Here is a 21,479-nt window from a genome sequence, read left to right on the forward strand (position 1 = left end):
ACACCTGTTCGTAGCACCTGCCAACTCGAACCACCAAACCTAACCTCCTTTGTTATTGAAGAGTGCATATGCGCTCTATGTACCCATAGATGCTAATCAAATCAGCAACTTTCAGCATTTGTGTGTGTTCACGTGCATATAACTGGAATTGTGAATTTGCAAGTCTAAACATGTTAATTCAAATGTTGATTAAATGTGAAAGGTACACCAGAAGGGTGTACTACGAAGCAAGTTCAACATAGCCAGGCTTTCTTTGCGTTATCTGACCTCACAAAACCTAAAATCCCTGTTAAAGGTAGATATTAACTTTCTTTGTTAACTCTTCCTGCTTCAGGCTCTGTGCATGCTCACATAAAAGGGGGCATTTGCTGCGTCGTTTGACTCTTCTGCACAAAGTTGATCAACTGAGTACCGCCTAGCCCAGAGATATTATCAGAGGAATGGGTGGCTAGCTCTATAAAGAACATAAAAAAATTACATCGTTAAAATGGGACACTGTTGCTGCAAATAAGATAAGAGACTAATGCTGCAGAAATTCACTTCTTTTGAATTCATAATCATCACAAGAGCACCAAAAGTGGTAAAAAAAAAAAAAACTAACATGAGTTATTATATTTATTTTAGCGCTCCGTGTGCTTTTGATGCATTCCTAATGTGACAGCTGCACATTAGAGCGCTGAAACTTTAAAGTGCATCCATTTAAACATTAAAGGTTACTCGGTGTGTTTAGTCCTGACACTCTCCTGTAGCCTAATAAAGAAGACACTTAAACCAATTTAGCGAAATTATTTTTATAGATTATATAGATATCTTGGTGATAAACAGTCTACAAATGTATCCAATCAAAGATATATTTGTAGGATACTTTTCTTTTCTAATCGGTGTTCAGTCTGTTGTACTTCTAACAGTGTGAAACAGACTTAGCAGGAGATTAGCATAAAAACATTTCTGTGACTAAATGAATGTACAGTATATCCTCTGCTGTAACTTCACCACACGGCTTCAGCTGGTGGTGCTATGGCTCAACAGGTTGAATATATAAAACATATTCATATGGCACTTAAGAGTGAAAACATGGAACTTTCAGCTTATTTCAAACTGAAACTGAACATAACCTGCTCTGGACCAGGTGATGCTTTCAGCATCAGTTACTACAGTGATCTAAGAGGAAAAAGAGAGCCACCTTTGTGACACTGAAAAATCTGATTTAAAGCTCAATATAGCTCGCTAACTGATTAATCGTGCTTTGTAGTACACCCCTCGGGCTGCAGTGTATGTTCTGAAATTATAAATGCAAAGGTCACGAAGTACATTGAAGCTCTGTCATACATACACGAGTCCCACTATACTGTATTACTCCTGTCTGCATCTCATTCTCTGTCATAGTCAAAGTAAATCCTAAATGAGCTGAAAATTCAAACTCAAATATTAAAAATGTGTAAATATGTAGGCGTATGACTGTTCACATTTACACATCTGAAAAACAAGGTTGTTTTAGTAATTAGGGTAATGCTCGTAATCAGATGAAAGACTTCAGCTAAAATAGAAAGAAATAAACAAACAGGGCAGAAAGAAGAGAAAGTCAAATGAGGAGAAAGCAAGCGCAGAACAAAGTAAACAAAAAATATAGCAAGTCCCTATCAAACCCCCCACACTCTGGTTTTGTATTAAACACTTTCTTAGACACCTGTACACATCCTGCCCCTCTACCTGAGCGCTCAGCCAAGTGCTTCTCCTTGCTATAGCCAAGGTCATAGGAAACTTTCTTTTCCCCTCGCTTCTCTCCACTTCTTCTTCCTCCCGCCTTCCTCCTCTCCTCCTCCTCCTCATCTGAAGAGGAGCAGGAGTTATCAGCACTGCTGCCGCTGGTGAAGTCAGCCAGGTAGTCTGGTCGTTGGCGTCTTGGAGTCTGACTACATTCTGGCATGCCGGTCAAGGTCTGGCAAGGGCACAAAGACATAGGCCATATACTATAGATTAGAACATAGGAATATACATGCATGAATTTATAATTATACAGGGGGAAAAAGATGCCCACAGAAAACCACATGCACAGGAGAAAATGACATGACAGTACACACATGGACACACACTCTTACACACACATAAACATCTTTCTGCTTTTATCCTCATGGGATACTGCACCGACGTTTTAAACCAAACCATCCAAAATGACCTCGTTTTGGAAAAACGTCCTCCTTCCAAAGGTCTACGACTAAACCAGAAACTCAAAAGGACAAAAGTACAATAATACATACACACAAACACACACAACTATGAAGATGTTGAGACGTCGTCGGCCTCGCCTCACCCGAAACTCATTACCATCTGTCACTGGGAGACCTGCTGGTGACACGGCTAGCCCACATGCCCACATGTGTGTATGTAATTGCAGGCTCATTATGCACAAATACACAATTGCACACATTTGTTGCTTTATAAGCTGTCACTATAAAAAGGACCATGGCTGGCCTCATACATAGAACAAATGTGATGTAAAGGTTAAGTTCAAAGTAAACGCACATTTTCTTAAATGTTTTGAGATTTTTCTTTAAATGTTTTATACAATATTTGTTTCCACAAATGAAAAAGAAAATTGCTGTGGGTACAAGAGCCATTGAAACTTCTAAGGACTTCTTTGAAACCAACTTGCTGGTGTGCATCTGCTTATATAAGTATTTTCACCTTGCTCTTATAAGTTCAAGTGCGATGCTTGATTTCAGAAACACAAGCTTTTTCTTTTGTTTTACTTTTGGAGTTTACTAAGTTTAGTGTGCATTTCACATCCTGGAAGAGGGCACATTGAAAGCATTAATAAAGCATTTATACATCTGTTATTCAACAGTCAGTTTGGGCAACGCTGTCAGCCCACCCAAATTAATGGGCAGGAAGTGATCACAGGGCTTACACAGCCACTGCTGGGTAGTTGTGTGGGTGAATGATGGAGGACAGAGACAGAGAGAGATTAAATACATGAGAGGAGAATAAAAGGGAAGATGGGAACATCAGATTGATGGGCTGAGAAATAAAGAGGAGGACAAGGTGAATCTGAGTATGGCAGATACAGAGAGGAGGCCGTGAATAGATGGAGAGAAACGGAAATGAACATGGAGAGAAAGGAGCTCTTGACATACAAGAGGACAGAGAGAAAAGGATGCGAGGACAGACAGTGAATAAACAGTGGAGAGCAAAGACAAAGAGAGAGCACTGAAAAGATGAGATGAGAGAGAAAAATGTGAGGAGCTTGTGGGAGTGACTGGGTAAAATCAAGCTAAATGATGAGCTGAGGACAGCAGCGGGGATAGAGGGCAACGCGATAAGGAACAACCGCGATAAGGTGTATGTTAGACATTTGTAGAGTTGGAGTTAAAAAAAAGAGCAAGAAAGTCAATAATAGGAGAAAGGGAAAGATAACCTGAGGACACTTGCTTGCTCTCTTTCTTTGTCCCTTTTCCCATTTCACTTCCCGCCTTTCTTTCTCTCCACCTTTTGTTCTCGCCTAGCCTCAACATTTCCCCAGCAATAACAAACCTAGCTTTGTTTCCTTCACTCAAAAATCCTGTTTCTAATCCCTACGCCTCACTCCTCTTTTTCTGGCTTTCGCACACTCGTTGGTTCAGTTTCACCAGATGGCTTGTGAGCGCTACACCCCAAGGAGTGAATCTATCCTTCACAGCGTTTTCTTTTCCTTCCTCTCGATGTCTCTCTCTGCACACTCGGTAACATCGAAACTGACGGGGCCTAAATTAATTTGGACAACAGTGATTGTGGCTGAACAAGTCCTCATTCTAGCTAAGGCCTCTCTAATGTGGCGCTGAACTGCCCTGTCGAGTCCCTAACACACTCTAAGTGTTCCAGCCAATTTAGCTCTCGAATGAGGGATGGATGTAGATGTGCAGGGAAAGAAAGGGATGGAGAGGTGAAGGGAGGAGAGTGAAGCAAGGTGATGGAGGGAGTAATGTGCTGTCGTGGGAAATCGAGGGGGCGTGTAGGTGTATGTGACAGAGAGAAAGAGGAAAGGGGGGAGATAGACAGAAAGAAAGATAGCACGGAGAGAGTGAGAGAGACAGCCTGACAGCTCTCCCCTAAGGGAGTTGGGTCTTTTCTTTGGGCCTCTATCTGATTCTTTTCTTTCTTCCTAACCCACGACCCCCCCCCCCTCTTTATTTTTCTGAATCACGTCCTATGTGCTTTCTGTGGGCGTTAGCTCTAGGCATTTGACTACCTGCCACCCTCTTCCCTCCCTCTTTCTGCCTCTGTCACTCTTCTTTGCACATTTTTTTTAGGTCCTCTGATGCATGTGGCCCCTATTCTCCCTATTCTCTTTTAGCTTATGTGTCTCCCTAGCTCTCCCTCTCTCACCCACCTTAGGGCCTCTTTGCCTGGAGGATTTGCCCATCAGCTTCTCATCGTCCAATTCACACTGTTCCAGCAGATCCAATATGTCCTCTTCCTACACACCAACACATACAGAAAACACAGATGAGAATATGGCAAAGGTGTTGATTTTGGTACACAGAGATTAACAGGGTAGTTAAAATTTGAGGATGCACTGATCAAAAATAATAAGAATGCTTTGATATTTCATCTTATTGCTTTGACGTCAAATGGATCTTAAGAAGCTTGAATCATCAAAAAAAAAAAAAAAAAAAAAAGGGATGAAAAAAATTTTAATTTCAGAGCTGCGTGTGCCTTATCTGAGGGAGGGTGGGTTAGCAGAGAGGCCCCGGCTGAGCATGCACCGCTCGCTGGCAGGGCTCATGAAGGCAGCGTTTTGGCATTCGCCAGTACACTGACGCCTTGGCCATTTGGCCATTGCTGAAATGCAGACAAAGGTGATTAATGTTGCTTCACGGCTGAGGCATAACAAGCTCCCACTTGCTGCTCAAATACAGATGAAAAGTGATTGTTTTCTCTCAGATAAGCCATCAAACCGCTTTCTGGGGTTTGTGAAAAGGTCAGTGTGCCCCTGGCTCACAATGTTGGTGAGTGTGTGAACATTTACAGTGGCATATTTCCTTGTCTGGAAGACTTTGTACTTTAATGTTAAAGTATGCATCACTGGGCTGATAAAGTTTGATAGAGTTTTTTGCTTATTTCTGAATGTCTCGCGGCTTTTTGGTGGTGGTGTTTTTAGTGACTTTCAGCTATGCAAGCTTAAAAGTTGTTAGCTGAACTAGAGCCAGATGCAGATTTACAATTTACAATCATATTTTAAGAAGACCAGCAAAAAAAAATAAAATAAAAGCAAAATAAATATATTATAAGGTAAGCTAGCAGGTAATTACTGAGTTATTTAGGATATATGTCCATATATTTTTCTCTGGCAGAAAACCCCATTGAATTAACCTCAGCATCCAGTGAGGATTGCTCCATCACAACACTTTAAAAAAAAAAAAAACACTCCATCACCGTGTGTGTGGGTTTTGTTTCTATGACAACAATATCTTGACAACATATCACCGCTCTAAGCATTGTCATGTGACAGAAAAGCGCCTCTTTTGCTTTTTGTCTAAACACACATGTACACGGCCGCAACAAACCTCTCCGTCATTTTCTTGGTTATCAGGGTGACCGTTCCCGTCTATATGATTTGCTTCCTGAAAAGCAGCAGAAGTGACAACACCAGTGCCTTTCTGAGAAGTTCAGAAGTTTTCAACAAGAAGGACCCAAAGCGGCTGCAAAATAAATAAATAAATAGACAAATTCAGAGTGCTCTGAAAATGGTGCTGGGTGCTTTCATCACTGAGAGCGACTGAAAAAAAGGAATGGCACTGAGAAAAATATGCTGTATCGACACTCAGCCTTAGTTAGGTCTCACTATTTAAGCTGTATTTAAGTTTTTCACAATTACAACATTAAGTATTTTGGACTCTTTGTCTATTGTAGTATTTTTCCTTAAGACTGCAGGGGCTAATACACCTGAACAGAACCCCCAGTGGCTTAAGAAATGTAAAAGAAATTGCCATGTTGTGCCCAGCCATAAATGGGTCATACTGGTGAGGTAAAAACTACTTTTGTATATCACGGTATTACATTGCATTGCTTTGATAAATTCATTTACAAATTGCAGGCATTACTCTGCAGCAAAAAGTATGCCAACTCAATACTCACCTCCTTTTCACGAGGTGAGCGCTTCCCCACCCACAGTGGTTTGAAAAAAATCACTGAAGGACCATTACCTTGTTAAATTGCACCAAAGCAGATTACATGGATGTTTTGAAATGCTTTACAGTACATTAGAAAACCAAATCTGACACATGTACAGAATTTAAAGACAAACTGAGCTATTTACCTTTTCTTGACTACAAGTGTTCTAAAACTGAGAGTCCACGTGAAATTTAGGCTTCGCTGTCACTATTAAACAGTTTCCAACTTGCTATGATTATTTTTTTTTTCTACTTTGCTTTCCAAACTGAACATTTTAAACTCTGTGCGTGACAGCCTGTAGGATCCATGTAGGATATTTTATACAGAGGCCTTCAGGGCAACCCTCCCCCCCCGGCTTGAAAGACTGCAATTTTACTTTAAAAAATTTAATTCAGTGAGGCTTCCATATTTTTACCGTTCTTGTATTACTTTCATATATTTGCAGTCCTTGCTGCTTTGATGGGATCTGCAATCACAGTAAAGTGCTCCAAGACATCTTTTGCAGTTTGTATACTTGTGCTGTTTTATTGGCAGAGCTGCTCAGGCAAACTGAGCATGCTCCTGCTAGCTCTTCTTTTGATACAGCATCCAAGTGAAAAAGTTGCAGGATTAAGAAGGCATCACCTGAACACACAGGAAAACATTGGTAGCTAAGACAGCTGAGGGAACTGCCTGATTCATACCTGTTCAACCTTACTGTAATCAAAATAGGAATCAAGGTGATCCCAACCCTGTGGAGACCAGTGTAACCTGTGGCTGGGCTGTCTGTAGCACAGTGGCAGAAGTCAGGAGGGTGTTCTACAGTCGATCAGCACGTTATCGCTAGGATTACAATATAGGCTTTACTTTCTTTTGATAGTGTGACAATCCATGACATTTTTCAATTCATGGCCCCGAGAAGCCCTCAAAGGCAGCAAATGTGAGTCTTGCAAGTATAGTGTCTGCCAAACATAGTAGATGACATGCTGGCAAATAACCTCTGTCCTATTGCAAATTTAAAATATAAATAAATACGCTAACAGGCAATGCATTTCAGATAATGATTTCAGTGTTGTGCAAAACAGGAGATATCAGTTTATATGACAAATAAAATGTTTGTTTAAAGCAAACCTTAAGATGGGTAGATTCAAATATAGTTAGGTCTGATATAGGTTATAACAGAATTTGTTGGCCAAAAACACAATTTTTGTAGTTTTACAACACCAGTAGATTTTAAATCAAACAGCCAACATGTCATTGAAGTGCAGGCTTTCTTCTTTAATTCAATGGGGTTTACAAAAAAGATTAATTAACTGATTAGGAATTGCAGACAGTTTAATATGTAGTAACCCATTTTCAGAGGCTCAAAATTAACTGGACAAAATAACATAATTTTAAATATAAGGATTGTTTTTAATACTTGCATCCTTTGCAGTCAATGACCGCCTGTAGTCTAGAACCCATGGACATCACCAAATAATGTGTCGCCTCCCTTGAGATACTCTGACAGGCCTTTACTGCAGCCGCCTTCAGTTGCTGCTTGTTTGTGGGTCTCTCTGCCCTCAGTGTTGTATTTAATAACTGAAAAGCGTCTATTGACTTGAGATGAGTGACTGACTGAGTTGGCCCTTGAAGAATATCCCTTTGCCTTGAGAAACTCTTGGCTTGCTTTTGCAGTAAGTTTGGGTCATTATCCCTCTGCACTGCGAAGTGCTGTACAATCAGTTTTGCAGCATTCGTCTGAATCTGAGCAGAGTAAATCCATGTACGCTTCAGAATTCATCCTGCTACGTCTATCATCAATAAACACCAGTGACACAGTTCCACTGGCAACCAAATATCCCCATTCCGTAATACGTAATATTTGACAGATGATGTTTAATGCTTTGTATAGATTTAGATGTGTATATAGTCAAATTATCTCTTTAGTCTTTATATTTTTATGCCTTTAGTGTATGTTTTTGTGTTTTTGGTTTACTCGTTTAAATGAAACGGTTGCAGCTGTAACAACAGAAATTTCCCTCTGGGATCAATAAAGTATTCTGATTCTGATTCTGATTATGAGCTGTTCCTCTCCTTCTCCATACTTTTCTCTTCCTGTCATTCTGGTAAAAGTTGATCTTGGTTTTATCTGTCTAAAGATTTTTTAGAACTGTACAGGCTCTTTTCTTGAGTATAAACAGTGTTTTACATGTTGTTGTAAACCCCGTGTTTCCACTGATGAACGCGTCTCTTGATTGCAGACTTTGACAGTGGTACTCCTAGCTCCTCGCCAGAGTTTTTGATTTGTTTAGATGCTGTGAAGTTATTTTTGTTAATCATGGAAATAATTCTGTCATCATCCACTTTAGTTATCTTCTGTGGTCTTTCAGGTCTTTTGGATTTGCTGAGCTGACACTGCATTCATTCTTTTTAAGAATGAATCACACTGTTGATTTTTTTTTGCTCTTTCTCACTGATAATTATTTTCAGCCTAACGATGGTCTCTCTCTACTTGCACTGCCATCTCTTTGCACCTCATGTTTAAAATTATAGTGAAAAGTAGTAAAATACAAAATCAAACCCTTTCAATCTACTTCAGGTATTACGTTTGCTTCATTTGTCATGAAGTAACAAGAGAACAGGCCTCACCTGGCCATGAAACAGCTTGTTAGTCAAGTGTCTGATTGATTTTGAGCTTCTGAAAATGAAATTAAATGACTGTGTATAAAAATGTCTGTAATTTCTTAATGCTTTTGTAAAACTTTTTTGAATTAAAGTTGAAAGTATGCACTTCAATGACATACTGATATTGATTTAAGATCCACAAAAATTGTGTCCTTGTTCAATAAATTATGAATAAAACCCTATGCTCAAAATTGTGATCTTTCAGTTAAGTGTTTTTGTGTGGTTAAAGTAATGGTAATAATCGGGGCTAGACATGCCTAACTTGTGGATACACTAAAACCCAAAATGCGAATCTAACTTAAACCAGTTTGGAGGTATTTTACACTTTCTATGCCAGTTCTCTTTAAGTTGTTTTTGACTTCATTTAGACTGCCACACAGTCAGTGGTTGACAATGACACAACAGTTCTGGCTTCTCTCTGTCTCGCTCTCTTGTTCTCATTTTGTTATGTCTGGTTTAACACCTGTTGGGAAGCTTTTGCTTACAGTAACATAACAAGTTGTCATCAATTCGAATGACATTATATTCCCTTCACTTGTCTCTCATGTGCTTGGTCTCTGTTGCGAGGGGCACGCAATAAAACAAAGAGCAGAGATGGAGGGGAGAGATACTAGCAGGGCCATACATGACAGCAGAACTCAGTGGAGGCATACACACTGAGCTGAAAGGAAAACCAGCGCAAAAAATATTTAAAAACAAAACAAAAATACACTTTTTTAAGGAATGCAGCTTACTAATTTAGCACTGGTATCACAATGGTAGAGCCACAGTGGTTAGCACTGTTGCCTCACAGCAAGAAGGTCCTGGGTTTGAATCCATGACCTTTGTGTGGCCTTTGCATGTTCTCCCTGTGTTTGCGTGGGTTTTCTCCAGGTACTGTGGCTTCCTCCCACAGTCTAAAGACCTGCATTTATTGAGGTTAGGTTCACTGGTGTTCTAAATTGGCCATAGGTGTGATTGTGAGTGTGATGGCTGACTGTCTCTCTGTGCCCTGTGACAGGCTGGTGACCTGACCAGGGTGTACCCTGCCACCTGCCCTCTGACAGGTGGGATAGAACCCCCCCACCCCCCCCCCGAGACCCTGAAAAAGGATAAGTGGAATAAAATAGACATATCAACTGTGAGCAAAAGCAAATTATATTTGTACCTGAACTGAAAAAGTTAGTGAACATAATTTTCTTGCTTGCTAATTTTAATATATAATCATCAATCACACACAACATCAATTCAGTGCATTTAGGCGTGTCGATATGGGTTTACAGAGAATGGTCTGAAAAAGAGAAACTATCCAGTGAGTGGCAGAATCAGCAAGGCGGGTAAGGTCAGAGGAGAATGGCCAGACTGCTTAGAACCGATAGGAAAGCAACAGTAAATCAAATCACCACTCGTTAAAACCAAATTATACATCTCTGAACGCACGTCACATTGAGCTTTGAAGCAGATGGGCTACCACGGGAGTGGCACCACACCAGGTGCCACTCCTGTCAGCTAAGAACAGGAAACTGAGGATACAATTCACACAACAGCAGATTAGAAAAATATTGCCTGGTCTGATGATTTCTGCTGCAACGCTGGGAATGGTAGGGTCAGGTATTTGGTGTAAATAACATTAAAGCATGGATCCAGGCTGAGGGTACTGTAACGGTGTGGGGGATATTTTCTTGGCACACTTTGGCCCCTTTGTACTAAATGAGCATTGGTAAAACACCATGGCCTACCTGAGCAATGTTGCTAACCAAGTCCATTCCGGCAGGATAGTGCTGCATGACACAAAGCTCCAAGTGGTTTCCTGAACATGATTATGAGTTCTCTGTACTCAAATATCCTCCAGAGTCACCAGATCTCAATCCAATAGAGCACATTTGGGATGTGACGCCATCATGTCGGTGTCAACCAAAATCTCAGTGGAATGTTTCCAGCACCTTGTTGAATTTATGCCATGGAGAATTAAAGAAGTTCTGAAGGCAAAAAAGGCTAACCCGGTACTAGCATAGTGTACCTATTAAAGTGGCTAGTGAGTGTATTAAAAGAAATTAAATAGGGCCAGGATGAACAAAAACCCCTCTTCCATTCAAAGTCCTTTCAGAAAGGTACCTGCAAACATGCTGTAGATGGGCTTAAAGCTAGAGGTAATGATTAAACATTAGATAAGAAAATATTTGCATGAAATGTGTTTTTTTTTTTTTTTGTGGTCTGATGAATATCATACTGCAGTTTAGGCACATCTTTTTTTTTTCACCATAAATGGTCAAGATTAGTATCTCACACTCTGTCTCTCAATAAGAGCATTCGAGTTGTCACTCATGATCGTGTTATTAGATAGGAAACACAAAAGCAACACTCTCTCCCTTTATATTTTGTTTCGGCTCTGACCGGTCGTTGATTGACATCTCTAAAAATGCTCTGCAGAGACTCCATTCTTTAAAGGACACACAATAAGTTTTAGGAGGAAAAAAAAAAAAAAAACTGCGACAAGCTACAAACTGTTGAGGCAGTTTCTACAAAAGCTCCGATGGTTCCATATGACAGTACTTTGATATGCATTTGTAATGTCAATACTACTGTCAAAAATATCCAAATTCAGCACAGTATTCACCATTGCTATTCAGTTGCCAAAAGCATTAAGGTTTTTTGTTCTATCTGCATCATTCGTCCTCATCATTGCGTCTTCTCTCCATGTTTTTAAATATACCACAATTCCCTCCCCTGTGTCTTTTCATTCCATTGATTTGTTCGCCTTGAATACATAACCAGACATGAAAACCAAAAATTGCCCCTTTCTCTCCATTTTTTTGTACTCTAGTCAAGTCAAAACAATAGTCACAAAACAACTCTCTATCAGTGTCTCACCATCTTTTTACTTTATGACTATATTTTAATTCTCCACTCATCATTCCTTTCATCTCCCATTCTGATCCCTGTGAAGTTATGTGGTATGGAAATCAGCTGTTGTCCTCTGCGAGGTCTCTTCATACCTTTACCTTCAAAGCTTAGCTGAAGATTTTTCCTGATACCGCAGAGGTACTGGCATTCGTAAGCACACAATGACTTTTACCACTGTATAACCACACTGCTAAATGCACGAATGCACAAGTTTCTTATTGTATGCACCAGAAAATATGTGTGTACATGTTTAAGTGTGATGAAATATGTAATTAAACTTCAGAAAAATACATTGAAATGTGTGGGCAGCAACTGTTATGAGCCTGGAAGCCTCCTCAACACTAACCTTTACAGAAAGGGGAAAAAAAAACAACTGAAAGAGAGAGAAGAGGAAAAGAGTAACTGTAAAGCAAATAAAGTAATAAAAGTGACATTGTTGTGTGGGATTTGATTTGCTTTTAAAAGCTCATGTACGAAACATAATAAATATTTGTGAAAAGAGTGAATGACAGTGGAAAGGTAGAGAGGAGAAGAAGGACATTTTTTTAAGGTGTTCTAACAAATACCAAGGGCTGCGGCACACTTTCCGAATTATTTGTGCATCCTTTTTGTCTCTATGGGCAGAATCTTAATAGAAATTTGTGTGCTACTTTTCTTTTACGTGTGCTTGTCCACAAGTGTCTGCATACTGTGTGAATATGTTTGGGTGTGGGTTTCTTCAGTTTTCTTTACTCTGTGTGTGTGTGTGTGTGTGTGTGGTGTGTGTGTGTGTGTGTGTGTGTGTGTGTGTGAGAGAGTCCGTGACAGTCTGCCACTGACGTACGTGCCTTCATTCGTTTCAGAGGATTATTCATTTCCTTTTGAAGTGAGGCAGCTCGCCCGGCGAGGAAGGTCTGAAAGGCGGCCGAGAGCAGGCTTTCATACTTTTCCAACAGCAGCTTGTCATCTGGGGGGTAAATACGTCTGTGGGCCGCAGAGACAGAGGGAGAAAGGAGAGGAAAGTGGAAGAAATGAAGAAAGACGGAGAAAGGAAAGGTAAAAATAATGGGAGGGGGTGGGTCATAAACGGGGGTCACAAAAGTAGAAGGTGAGACAGAAAGAGTGAAGGATGGGGGGGGGGGGGGGGGGGGGGGGGGGGGGGGGGGGGGGGGGGGGGGGGGGGGGGGGGGGGGGGGGCAAAGGAGGGATACGAGGTGAGAGGAGGAGCCGTGAAACATGCGGGAAGGGAGAAGGACAAAAAATGGGTAGGTAAAGAGATAAAGAAACCAGAAAAAAATGGGGATATAGAGGAAGAAGAAAAAAAATGGTTAAAGACAGACAATGGATGGTGGGAGAGACAGAGAGGTCAAGGTGGACAGCCAGAGGAACGAGTGAGACAAAAGAAAGGTGAGTGTCATGAGGGTAAAGCATGAAGAAAGAGGGAGCAAAGAGAAAATACAGAAAGAAGAATAGTAATGAAACCTTGAGTTAAGAAACTGCACGAACATCAGTCAGTCTTTTCACATGGTGTATCAATGCACATTCACCCTCAACAAGATGTGTGCCAGCTTCACTGGTTTTGCAGTCTTTACTAATGTGCCTATTCACACGTTCACATCTGTGCCCTTAAGACTAAACTAACTGTGCTCAGTGTTTATCTAAGGCCTGAGGGGATTAGAACAATGTATAACCCTCTGCCTGGTAACCCTCATAATACATCTACAAATTCCCAATGTCAATGCCAATAGCCATTAAATCAAAAGAAGGTTACTGTTTTTATGATGATAAGAATTGGCTGGTGTTAGTACAAAAGCAGGAATATAGTCTGGCATCTGCACAGACAATATTAAGTGCTAAACTCCCTCTAAGTTGGTTAAAAAACACTGATATAAGCGCCAACCTGTGATTAAAAACACAAAAGTATAGAGATGAATGCATGTCACAGCAAGGACATAGCAGCAAAAAAAAAAAAAAAAAAAAAAAATGTTCTACCGTAGCAAAATGACAGGCCAGTTCCCTTTTAAATATTGAATTAATGAGCGGTTACCTCTGAGCTAGTCATAGATACAAGCATATAGTAGTGGATTTCTGTGTAATGCCACATAAAACTGAAGCCATTACCTGTGTATGCAAACAGGTACACAATTTTCATCATAATTGAGAAGTTGAACCAATTGCATGTAATTGATTAATAATGGGTGCGGATCAAGCACAAAAGGGTTTCGGGTGTCTGTGGCTCACGGATGTAGAGCAGGTCATCTACTAATCGGAAGGTTGGTGGTTCAATTACTGGCTGCTCCAGTCACTGCGCCAAAGAATCTATGGGCAAGATATTGAACCCCAAGTTCATAGGCATGTGAATGTTAGATTAAAAGCACTTGATGCAGAAAAATGTGCTTGCATAATGTGTGTGAATAGTTTGAATGCAAATGTATTGTATGAAGCTTTGAGTGCTTGAGTAGTAAAGTGCTATATAAGAACTAGAACACCAAATGAACTGCTATTTGAATTCCTTCAATTGAAATGATAATATATGAGATTTCTCATACAATTTCTTAAGGTGCACGCAATGGTTTTTTTCATCCCAAGATACAGTTTTTCTAATGGCCACAGAAACTCAAATGGGAATCATAATATTTGAAAAGAGTCAGAACTTGTCAATCCTAAAGAGCATTATAAATCACTGACTGAAAAGCATAGGTCAGCATTTTAATAGTGGGTGTTAATGGCTCAGTCTTTTGGCAGCCTCCACCTCTCAGCAAATGGACATTTTATGTCAGGGTGACCTCTGACCTCTGTTTAACTCAAACTGTTTGCACTAGAGCTTATTTTCGTTCCTCAATTTGATTTGAAGGAAAAACTATATCCACACCCATTTCCATGGATCTAAAACTCTATTAAATATTTTAAAAATTATTTTGGTCAACAGTTCTTTAAGGTTTCCTGTCCCCAGACCTTTAAAGGTACCTGTTATGCTCTTTTCATATTTTTTTATTCCCAGTTAAAATAATCCTTTTTTTTTTTTACCTCATACTGAGATGTGGTACCCCCCCCCTCACCTCACCTATCCACTGTTGCTACTTTCCCACCGCCGAGGAAACCGGTTCGCGTGCCAGTGCCCGTGCCCGTGCTGTTCCCAATGACCGGCGAAACGCTTAAGAACGAGCCTGCATTCCCACCGCGTTCTGTGAACTGCTCCTTTACGTATGAGTGTTGGCGGGTCCTCGTTTGGACACGGAAGCCGAAGCGCACAAAGGTGGGAAAACACGCTCCCCTTTCTTGTCTGCAATACGTTTTACGGTCCAAACCAAACTACTGCAGCATTATGTGCAGCACAGAGAGAAACACAGACAGCGATTAGAGCAAGACGACAAGTACGCACTTTGTGTCCTTTTATCTGTGATATGAACTGATACAAAGCTGCAAGTTCAGCCTTAGAGCCCAACCTAATTCACAGCCGTGAAAATCGCTTCACTTTTCTCATGTAATACACATGTAATATGGTAGAAAACTTGATGTTGAGACGGCAGAGTCACGCCCTTCTGCCGCTTTCGTCACGCGTTCGTGGTTCGAGACCAGCTAGCTTGCGGGGCTGGAATTGAACCCTTTTTTCGGCCGAGCACCGAGTGTTTCGGCGGTGGAAAACCCGCCTAAACGGTTCAAATTACAGCACGGCTCCGGAACCCTGTTGGTGGGAAAGAGGCCTGTATGAAACAAGACCTTTTTAGCTCCCTTTCCTCTCCCTTTTAGACACCTTTTTTTCTGATTGGCTGCTCCCTTGCAAACAAAAGATACAACAGCTTTAGCAGTCACAGAGCAACCCACTCACACTGAGATGACACAGAGCCAAAAGTTGAAAAAAACTGAAAATGAGCATTTAGAGTAGTCTGATGTCTGAGCTTTTGCTCGTAGCGATTACTTGTACAGTCATGTGAAAAAGAAAGTGAAAACCCCATAATTCATTAGCTTGTAGAGCCACTTTAGCAGCAATAACCTGAAGTAATTGTTTTCTGTATAACTTTATCGGTCTCTCACATCGTTATGGAGGAATTTTGGCTCACTCTTCTTTACAATGTTGCTTCAGTTCATTGAGGTTTGCGTGCACTTATGGGTCTGCACTCTTAAGGGTCTGCCACAACATTTCAACTGGATTGTCTAGACGTTATCTGGGCCACTGTAGCACCTTGATTATTTTCTTTTTCAGTCATTCTGTGGTAGATTTGCTGGTGTCCTTAGGATCATTGTCCTGTTTCATGACCCAGTTTAGGCCAGGCTTAGCTTTTGGACAGATGGCCTCACATTTGACAAAAAAAGATGTAACTTTTTCAGCAGAGGAGTTGATGGTTGACTTCAAGACTGCAAGTTGCCCAGGTCCTGTGGCTCCAAAAGAAGCCCCCCCCCCCACCACAGTGATTGACAGCTGGTATGAGATGTTGTGCTGATATGCTGTGTTTTGGTTTTCTCCAAACAGGACATTGTGCATTATGGCCACACATCTCCACTTTGGGTCTCGTTTGTCTATAGAACATCATTCCAGAAGTCTTGTGGTTTGTTCAGACTCAATTTTGCAAATTAATCTTGGCTGCATAGAGAACAGTGAAACTTTTTTCCACATGACTATACGTATGCTGACTTATTATTTCAATTTTTTTGTTTTTTGATATGAGCATCCTCCACTGTAAGAGTAAATCTTGTGCTATATATACATATAACTGCTCAAAAAATTAAAGGAACACTTTTTAATCAGAGTATTGCATCAAGTCAGTTAAATGCATGGGATATTGATTTGGTCAGACTCATTGATCTGGCTCATCTTTTCTGACTATTTTTTCACTAGTGTTGCATTTGCCTAGGGTCAGTGTCACTACTGGTAGCATGAGGCGATACCTGGGCCCTACAGAGGTTGCATAGGGAAGTCCAACTCCTCCAGGATGGTACATCAATACGGGCCATTGCCAGGTTGCTGTGTCCCCCAGCACAGGCTCAAGAGCATGGAGGAGATTCCAGGAGACAGGCAGTTAATCTCAGAGAGCTGGACAGGGCAGTAGAAGGGTCCTTAACCTGTCAGCAGGACACTGCTCCTTTGTGCAAGGAGGAACAGGATGAACACTACCAGAGCCCTACAAAATGACTCCGGACGGCCACTGATGTAAATGCTCTGAACCAAACAATAAGAAAGAGACTTCATGAGGGTGTCCTGATGGCCAATATTGTCTAGTAGGCCCATCGCTCACTGCCCGGTACGTGGAGCCCAAATGCATTTGCCATAGAATATCTGACCTGCCTGGCCGTCCACCTCTGGTGCCCTGTGCTTTTCACAAATGAAAGTAGGTTCATCCTAAGCACATGTGACAGACATGAAAGGGTTCTGGAGAAGGTCTTTTATGCTGCCTGTAACATCATTCAGTGTGACCGGTTTGGTGGTGGGTCACTGATGGTCTGGGGAGGCATATCCATGGAGGGACATACAGACCTACAGGCTAAGCAGTGGCACCCTGACTGCCATTAGGTATCGGGATGAAATCCTTGAACCCATTATCAGGCCCTATCTGGTGCAGTGGTCCAGGGTTCTTTCTCCTGCACAATGAGGCCTGGCGTCACGTAGAGCGGAAGAGATCCCCCAGGACAACCCGTCAGGTCGTCTTATTAGGAGCATGCTCCAATGTTGCAGGCATGCATGCAAGCACGTGGATGCCATACAACCATTTTGTGTACCATTCTGAGTTGCGCAATGAAATTTCAGTGTAATGGACTACCCTGCAGCATCACTTTTTCACTGTGATTTTTGGGGTGTCTTTGAATTCAGCCCTCTGTAGGTAATCTGTAATTTTCATTTCCATCAAACGATGTGGTATCCTTTCATTCTAACACATCCCCAGTCCATATCAGTATAGATATTTTTTCCTATTGAGACCTGATGTGGGTTTCAAAGTGGTTGCTTTAATTTTTGACCAGTGTATATAAACCACACGAGCACCCTTAAAGAATCCGAAATGAAGACAAAAACCAGCTGGGTTTCCCTTGGATGTCCTACAGTCACAGCTTGTCTGTACATGATACAGTTTCATCTAATAACAGAACGCAAGTCAGTTCATTACCCAAATTCATCTAATAAGAAACAGTGTGTTAATCAGACTTCAGTGTTGCGCCGGGGACACTATTTGAATGCTAGAGGTCTTTACTAGGGGTGCTCCAGACAGACGGCAGCCTGCCTGATTGACTGTCTGACTGCCTGTCAAAAAAGAGGAAGGAGGTGACAGCACTTCACGCAGGCCTGGATCAGCATTCAATATTCACTAGCCATTCACTCAAGTGATGAGTCAGGAAGTCACTTAGACTTGGGAAGACAGTAAGAAGGGTAAGTGTGTGTATGTGCGAGGCAGTTGGGATTGTTTGTCTTTGTTTTTGTGTGTAAGCAGGTGAATGTGAAACATATTGAGAGACAGGGAGAGGGGGAGAATGTGAATGTGAATGTGTGTGCACACTGGATTAAGACAGGAAGAGAAACAGAGGGAGTGAAGGAGCATTAACAATTTATAAGGGACAAGCAGCAAATCTGAACTTTGTGTTGCTGAGTCATGCTGTAAGGTGAATCTGCTCCATCTGTGAGTTGACTATTGAAAATTGACATGCTTAATGGGTTCCAATGTCCCAGCTGGATTTTGGGGGAAAGGATAAACGCGTGGGGGGAAAAGCGAGATAGATTGTATGGCTTGCCAAGAAAGGTGTATATGCTAATGCTGTAACTTTCTGAATAGCTGCAAAGTTGACACTGTGCATAAAAGAGTAACAGTTTAAACCTCTCTCTATATAGTTCTCTCCATTCTTTCAGTCAATTCTTCCCTTGTGCTCTCAAAAGAATGGATGTTCACTTTTGTTTGTTCTGTCTGCAACAGCATTATTTACTCTCCTGAGAGCCTGGTGCTCTCGAGATGACCCCCCCCATAAATGTAAGAGAACTGGCACAAGTACAGTGGGTGGAGTTCCTCTGTGGAGAGCCCCTTTGCCCCAGGTGTTGCCTCTTGCCTACCTGTAGTTCCCCAGATGTTGTTTTTCATGCTCCTCCCTGGAAATCTGCTTGCGAACCTGTGCCAGTCCGCTCTTTCTAACATAGAAGAGAAGCAAAGAGGAAAATGACAAATTCTTCCGCATGAAAGTCAGCACTAATAAACAATATATTTTAGAGACAAGACAGACTGAATTACTGCAAGAAAGAAAAGAGGACAAAGAGTCTCACACATGAATGACTCATAATTTATGCCATTTACGCTCTTATTAGTATGTTACAAAGGTGTAATTGTGGAGCTCAGTTGGCCAATTTGGCATAAAGCCGAGAGGAGGGGACCACTCCCCTACTAGCACCGCAATCTCATTTAGCTCTAAGCAATATGTGCCTTTCATAGAAGTGAACCTGGTATAGCACTTCAGCCATAACAGCACTTGAAAACGAGGCGGTGCCCTTTTCTAAAAGGCGCCTTTGCACCATCTTTCCTTATTCCTACTGATTAGTGCCATGGCTAATCAAAAGGCTAATCAAAGAGGGTGGGAGGCGTTAAAGTACTAGTAGCTGCCACTTCTCCCCTATATAGATGAGAAAAGCTCCCCGACTCCTTCATTTCAAAGAGAAAATAATTAAATGGTATGCTTGTGTCAGAAAACTTTTGACTCTTCTGACAGAGTAAGAAGTAAGTGAAACTGAGTTTTTGCTCAAGCTTTTCTTTTCGTTTCAAGCTCCAACTTGTGTTTCAAGTGTATAATACACTAGGGTGCTGAGATGTATAATTTATATATCTAATTTATTTATTTAACAGCTGATTAGAGTATTAACTAAATGTCTCTAATGAGATGTCTGATATGAATCTGTCTGAAGCAAAACCACCTTCCATGCACATATTGGTGTGGCCTGCAAAGCTTAAACGTATCTTATGACTTATGATCACCACTTGTGACTGTACACTCATTGTTTTAATCCCCAGGCTGGTTTTGAATGTCTGGGTGGGGAAATGAATGAGTATCGCTCTCAACTCCCTTGACCACAGTTAAGGAGCACCACCTTGTACAGGTGCTTAGCATCCCAGATGCTACCCTGCAGTTTGATACCAGCCAGCACTTTAGAGAACTGTGGTTTTACTTACATCTCAGGTGGGACAAAGCGTGTAGTTGTGTGAATATAAAGCCCAGTGTTAGTGAATTAAAAAAAAAGTTGAATGGAATTCTGTTCCCTCCTCCTTGCTTCTTTTTTTTCTATTTGCTCCTCACCAGCTCTTCTCTTCTTCGTTCCAGTGTGTGACGTTGTTTCTCCCAGTCCGAGGAAGCGGCTGAGAGTTTTCTTCATGGAGCCGTGTCCATAGAGCCGTCTTGAGCCTCTGCCTTCTGCTGGGCTAGGTTGCGTTTCTTATCACTGGCCCTGGATCAACATAAACCAAGATAATTAACATCACATACATGGAAAGGGTTCAGATTCCAGATTCTGATTCTTAAAGAACACCAACTAAGAGCAAAAACATTCAAATAATACTTTTATTAATTGTTTTCTGTCACAGATGGGTTTTTTTTAAAGTTTTGTTTTGTTCTGTTTTGCATGTAATAGCTGTAACATTAGACAGTACTCATTAAAACACACATAATCAACAGAAAAGCATTTTTACATGTGTTTATAATAAAGTCTGGCAGCTTGTGGGCCTCCTCCCTAGCTGACAGACTGACCTGAAATATTTGCCTTATCGCCTCATGGTGTTGGTTTAAAAAAAAAAAAAAAAAAGCTCTTGCGAAATGTTCAACAATACAAAAACAGAGATGGAGCTGAGACACAACTCCAGGATGAACAGGACCAGACAGCTAATTCTGAACAAGTGGCCCACTGCGGTTGGGAGAAGGGCAATTCATTTTAGTCAATCGCTGGTCCTTTAAATTGGATATTGAGTGCTTTTGGGGGACTGAGGTTTATCAATGTCCATGCCCGACTGGGTCTGAATTGATCCCATTTGATACAGTTGATGTGGTGAGCAGAATCAAGAGCCAAGCCTACCTCTACACAACACCAACTCCTCCCTTTGGGGAAGCAAAGTCATTACTATACAAGGAAGAAAGTGAGCGAAGCCCCCATTCACTCTAGCATGAACATAAGCAGCATGTCCAGTGGAAAGAGCTTCCCGATGCCTTTCAATGCTTCCCACAATTTATTTGTCATAAAATAACCAAATCTCCCTTTTTAATCTGTGGAAACACATTAAACATCAGCCATGTAACAAATCATTTTGATAAGAGATTTGTTTGGGCCAAAAGAATCCATTCAAGAGGATGGGGTGAATTTTTATGTGGACCAGCTACGCCGCACACCTCACTTGGCCAAATTAGATATACGGTGCTACATGTAATTGATCCGATGTGTACGTGCGCGTGTCTGTGTGTGCACTTTGTTTGTATATGTGTGTGACTAGCAGAACTGAGCCTATATTTAGAGCAGTAAGAGGAGGACAAGCACACAGAGAAAAGAGGAAAAAAGAGCAGAGATCCAGAGGTCTGGTATACAATGATCAATCAGAGGACAGGCTCTCTCAGTAGCCAGGGGACAGAAAAGCATGCCAGCAAACACACACACACACACACACACACAAACACCCAACCTACCTATATGAAAAATACATTCCAAAATAAAAACAGTATGCAGAAAGTAAAAAAAAAACACCCACAAACCAAAATAAAGAGCAGAAGCAGAAGCGTGCATAGATATACAGACCAAACAATATAAATTCAAAACCACTGATGTGCACGACACACAGGTAAAAAAAAAAAAAAAGAGAAGAAAAAAAAAAAGACAC

At 41.2% G+C, this 21,479-nt stretch overlaps 1 protein-coding gene across 1 annotated transcript in view; it reads right to left on the minus strand.

The window, feature by feature from the left end:
* The window catches only part of ttll7 (tubulin tyrosine ligase-like family, member 7), a 93,294-nt gene that overhangs the window by 26,565 nt on the left and 45,250 nt on the right, over nucleotides 1–21,479 (minus strand). The window contains 7 exon segments of the mRNA XM_030728123.1: nucleotides 1,711–1,939; nucleotides 4,367–4,453; nucleotides 12,507–12,642; nucleotides 18,689–18,759; nucleotides 19,918–19,986; nucleotides 19,988–20,019; nucleotides 20,022–20,065. Coding sequence (XP_030583983.1) covers nucleotides 1,711–1,939; nucleotides 4,367–4,453; nucleotides 12,507–12,642; nucleotides 18,689–18,759; nucleotides 19,918–19,986; nucleotides 19,988–20,019; nucleotides 20,022–20,065 — 668 coding nt within the window.

The sequence above is a fragment of the Archocentrus centrarchus genome, chromosome 4 (assembly GCF_007364275.1).
Source record: "Archocentrus centrarchus isolate MPI-CPG fArcCen1 chromosome 4, fArcCen1, whole genome shotgun sequence".
In the NCBI taxonomy this organism is placed as follows: Eukaryota; Metazoa; Chordata; class Actinopteri; order Cichliformes; family Cichlidae; genus Archocentrus; species Archocentrus centrarchus.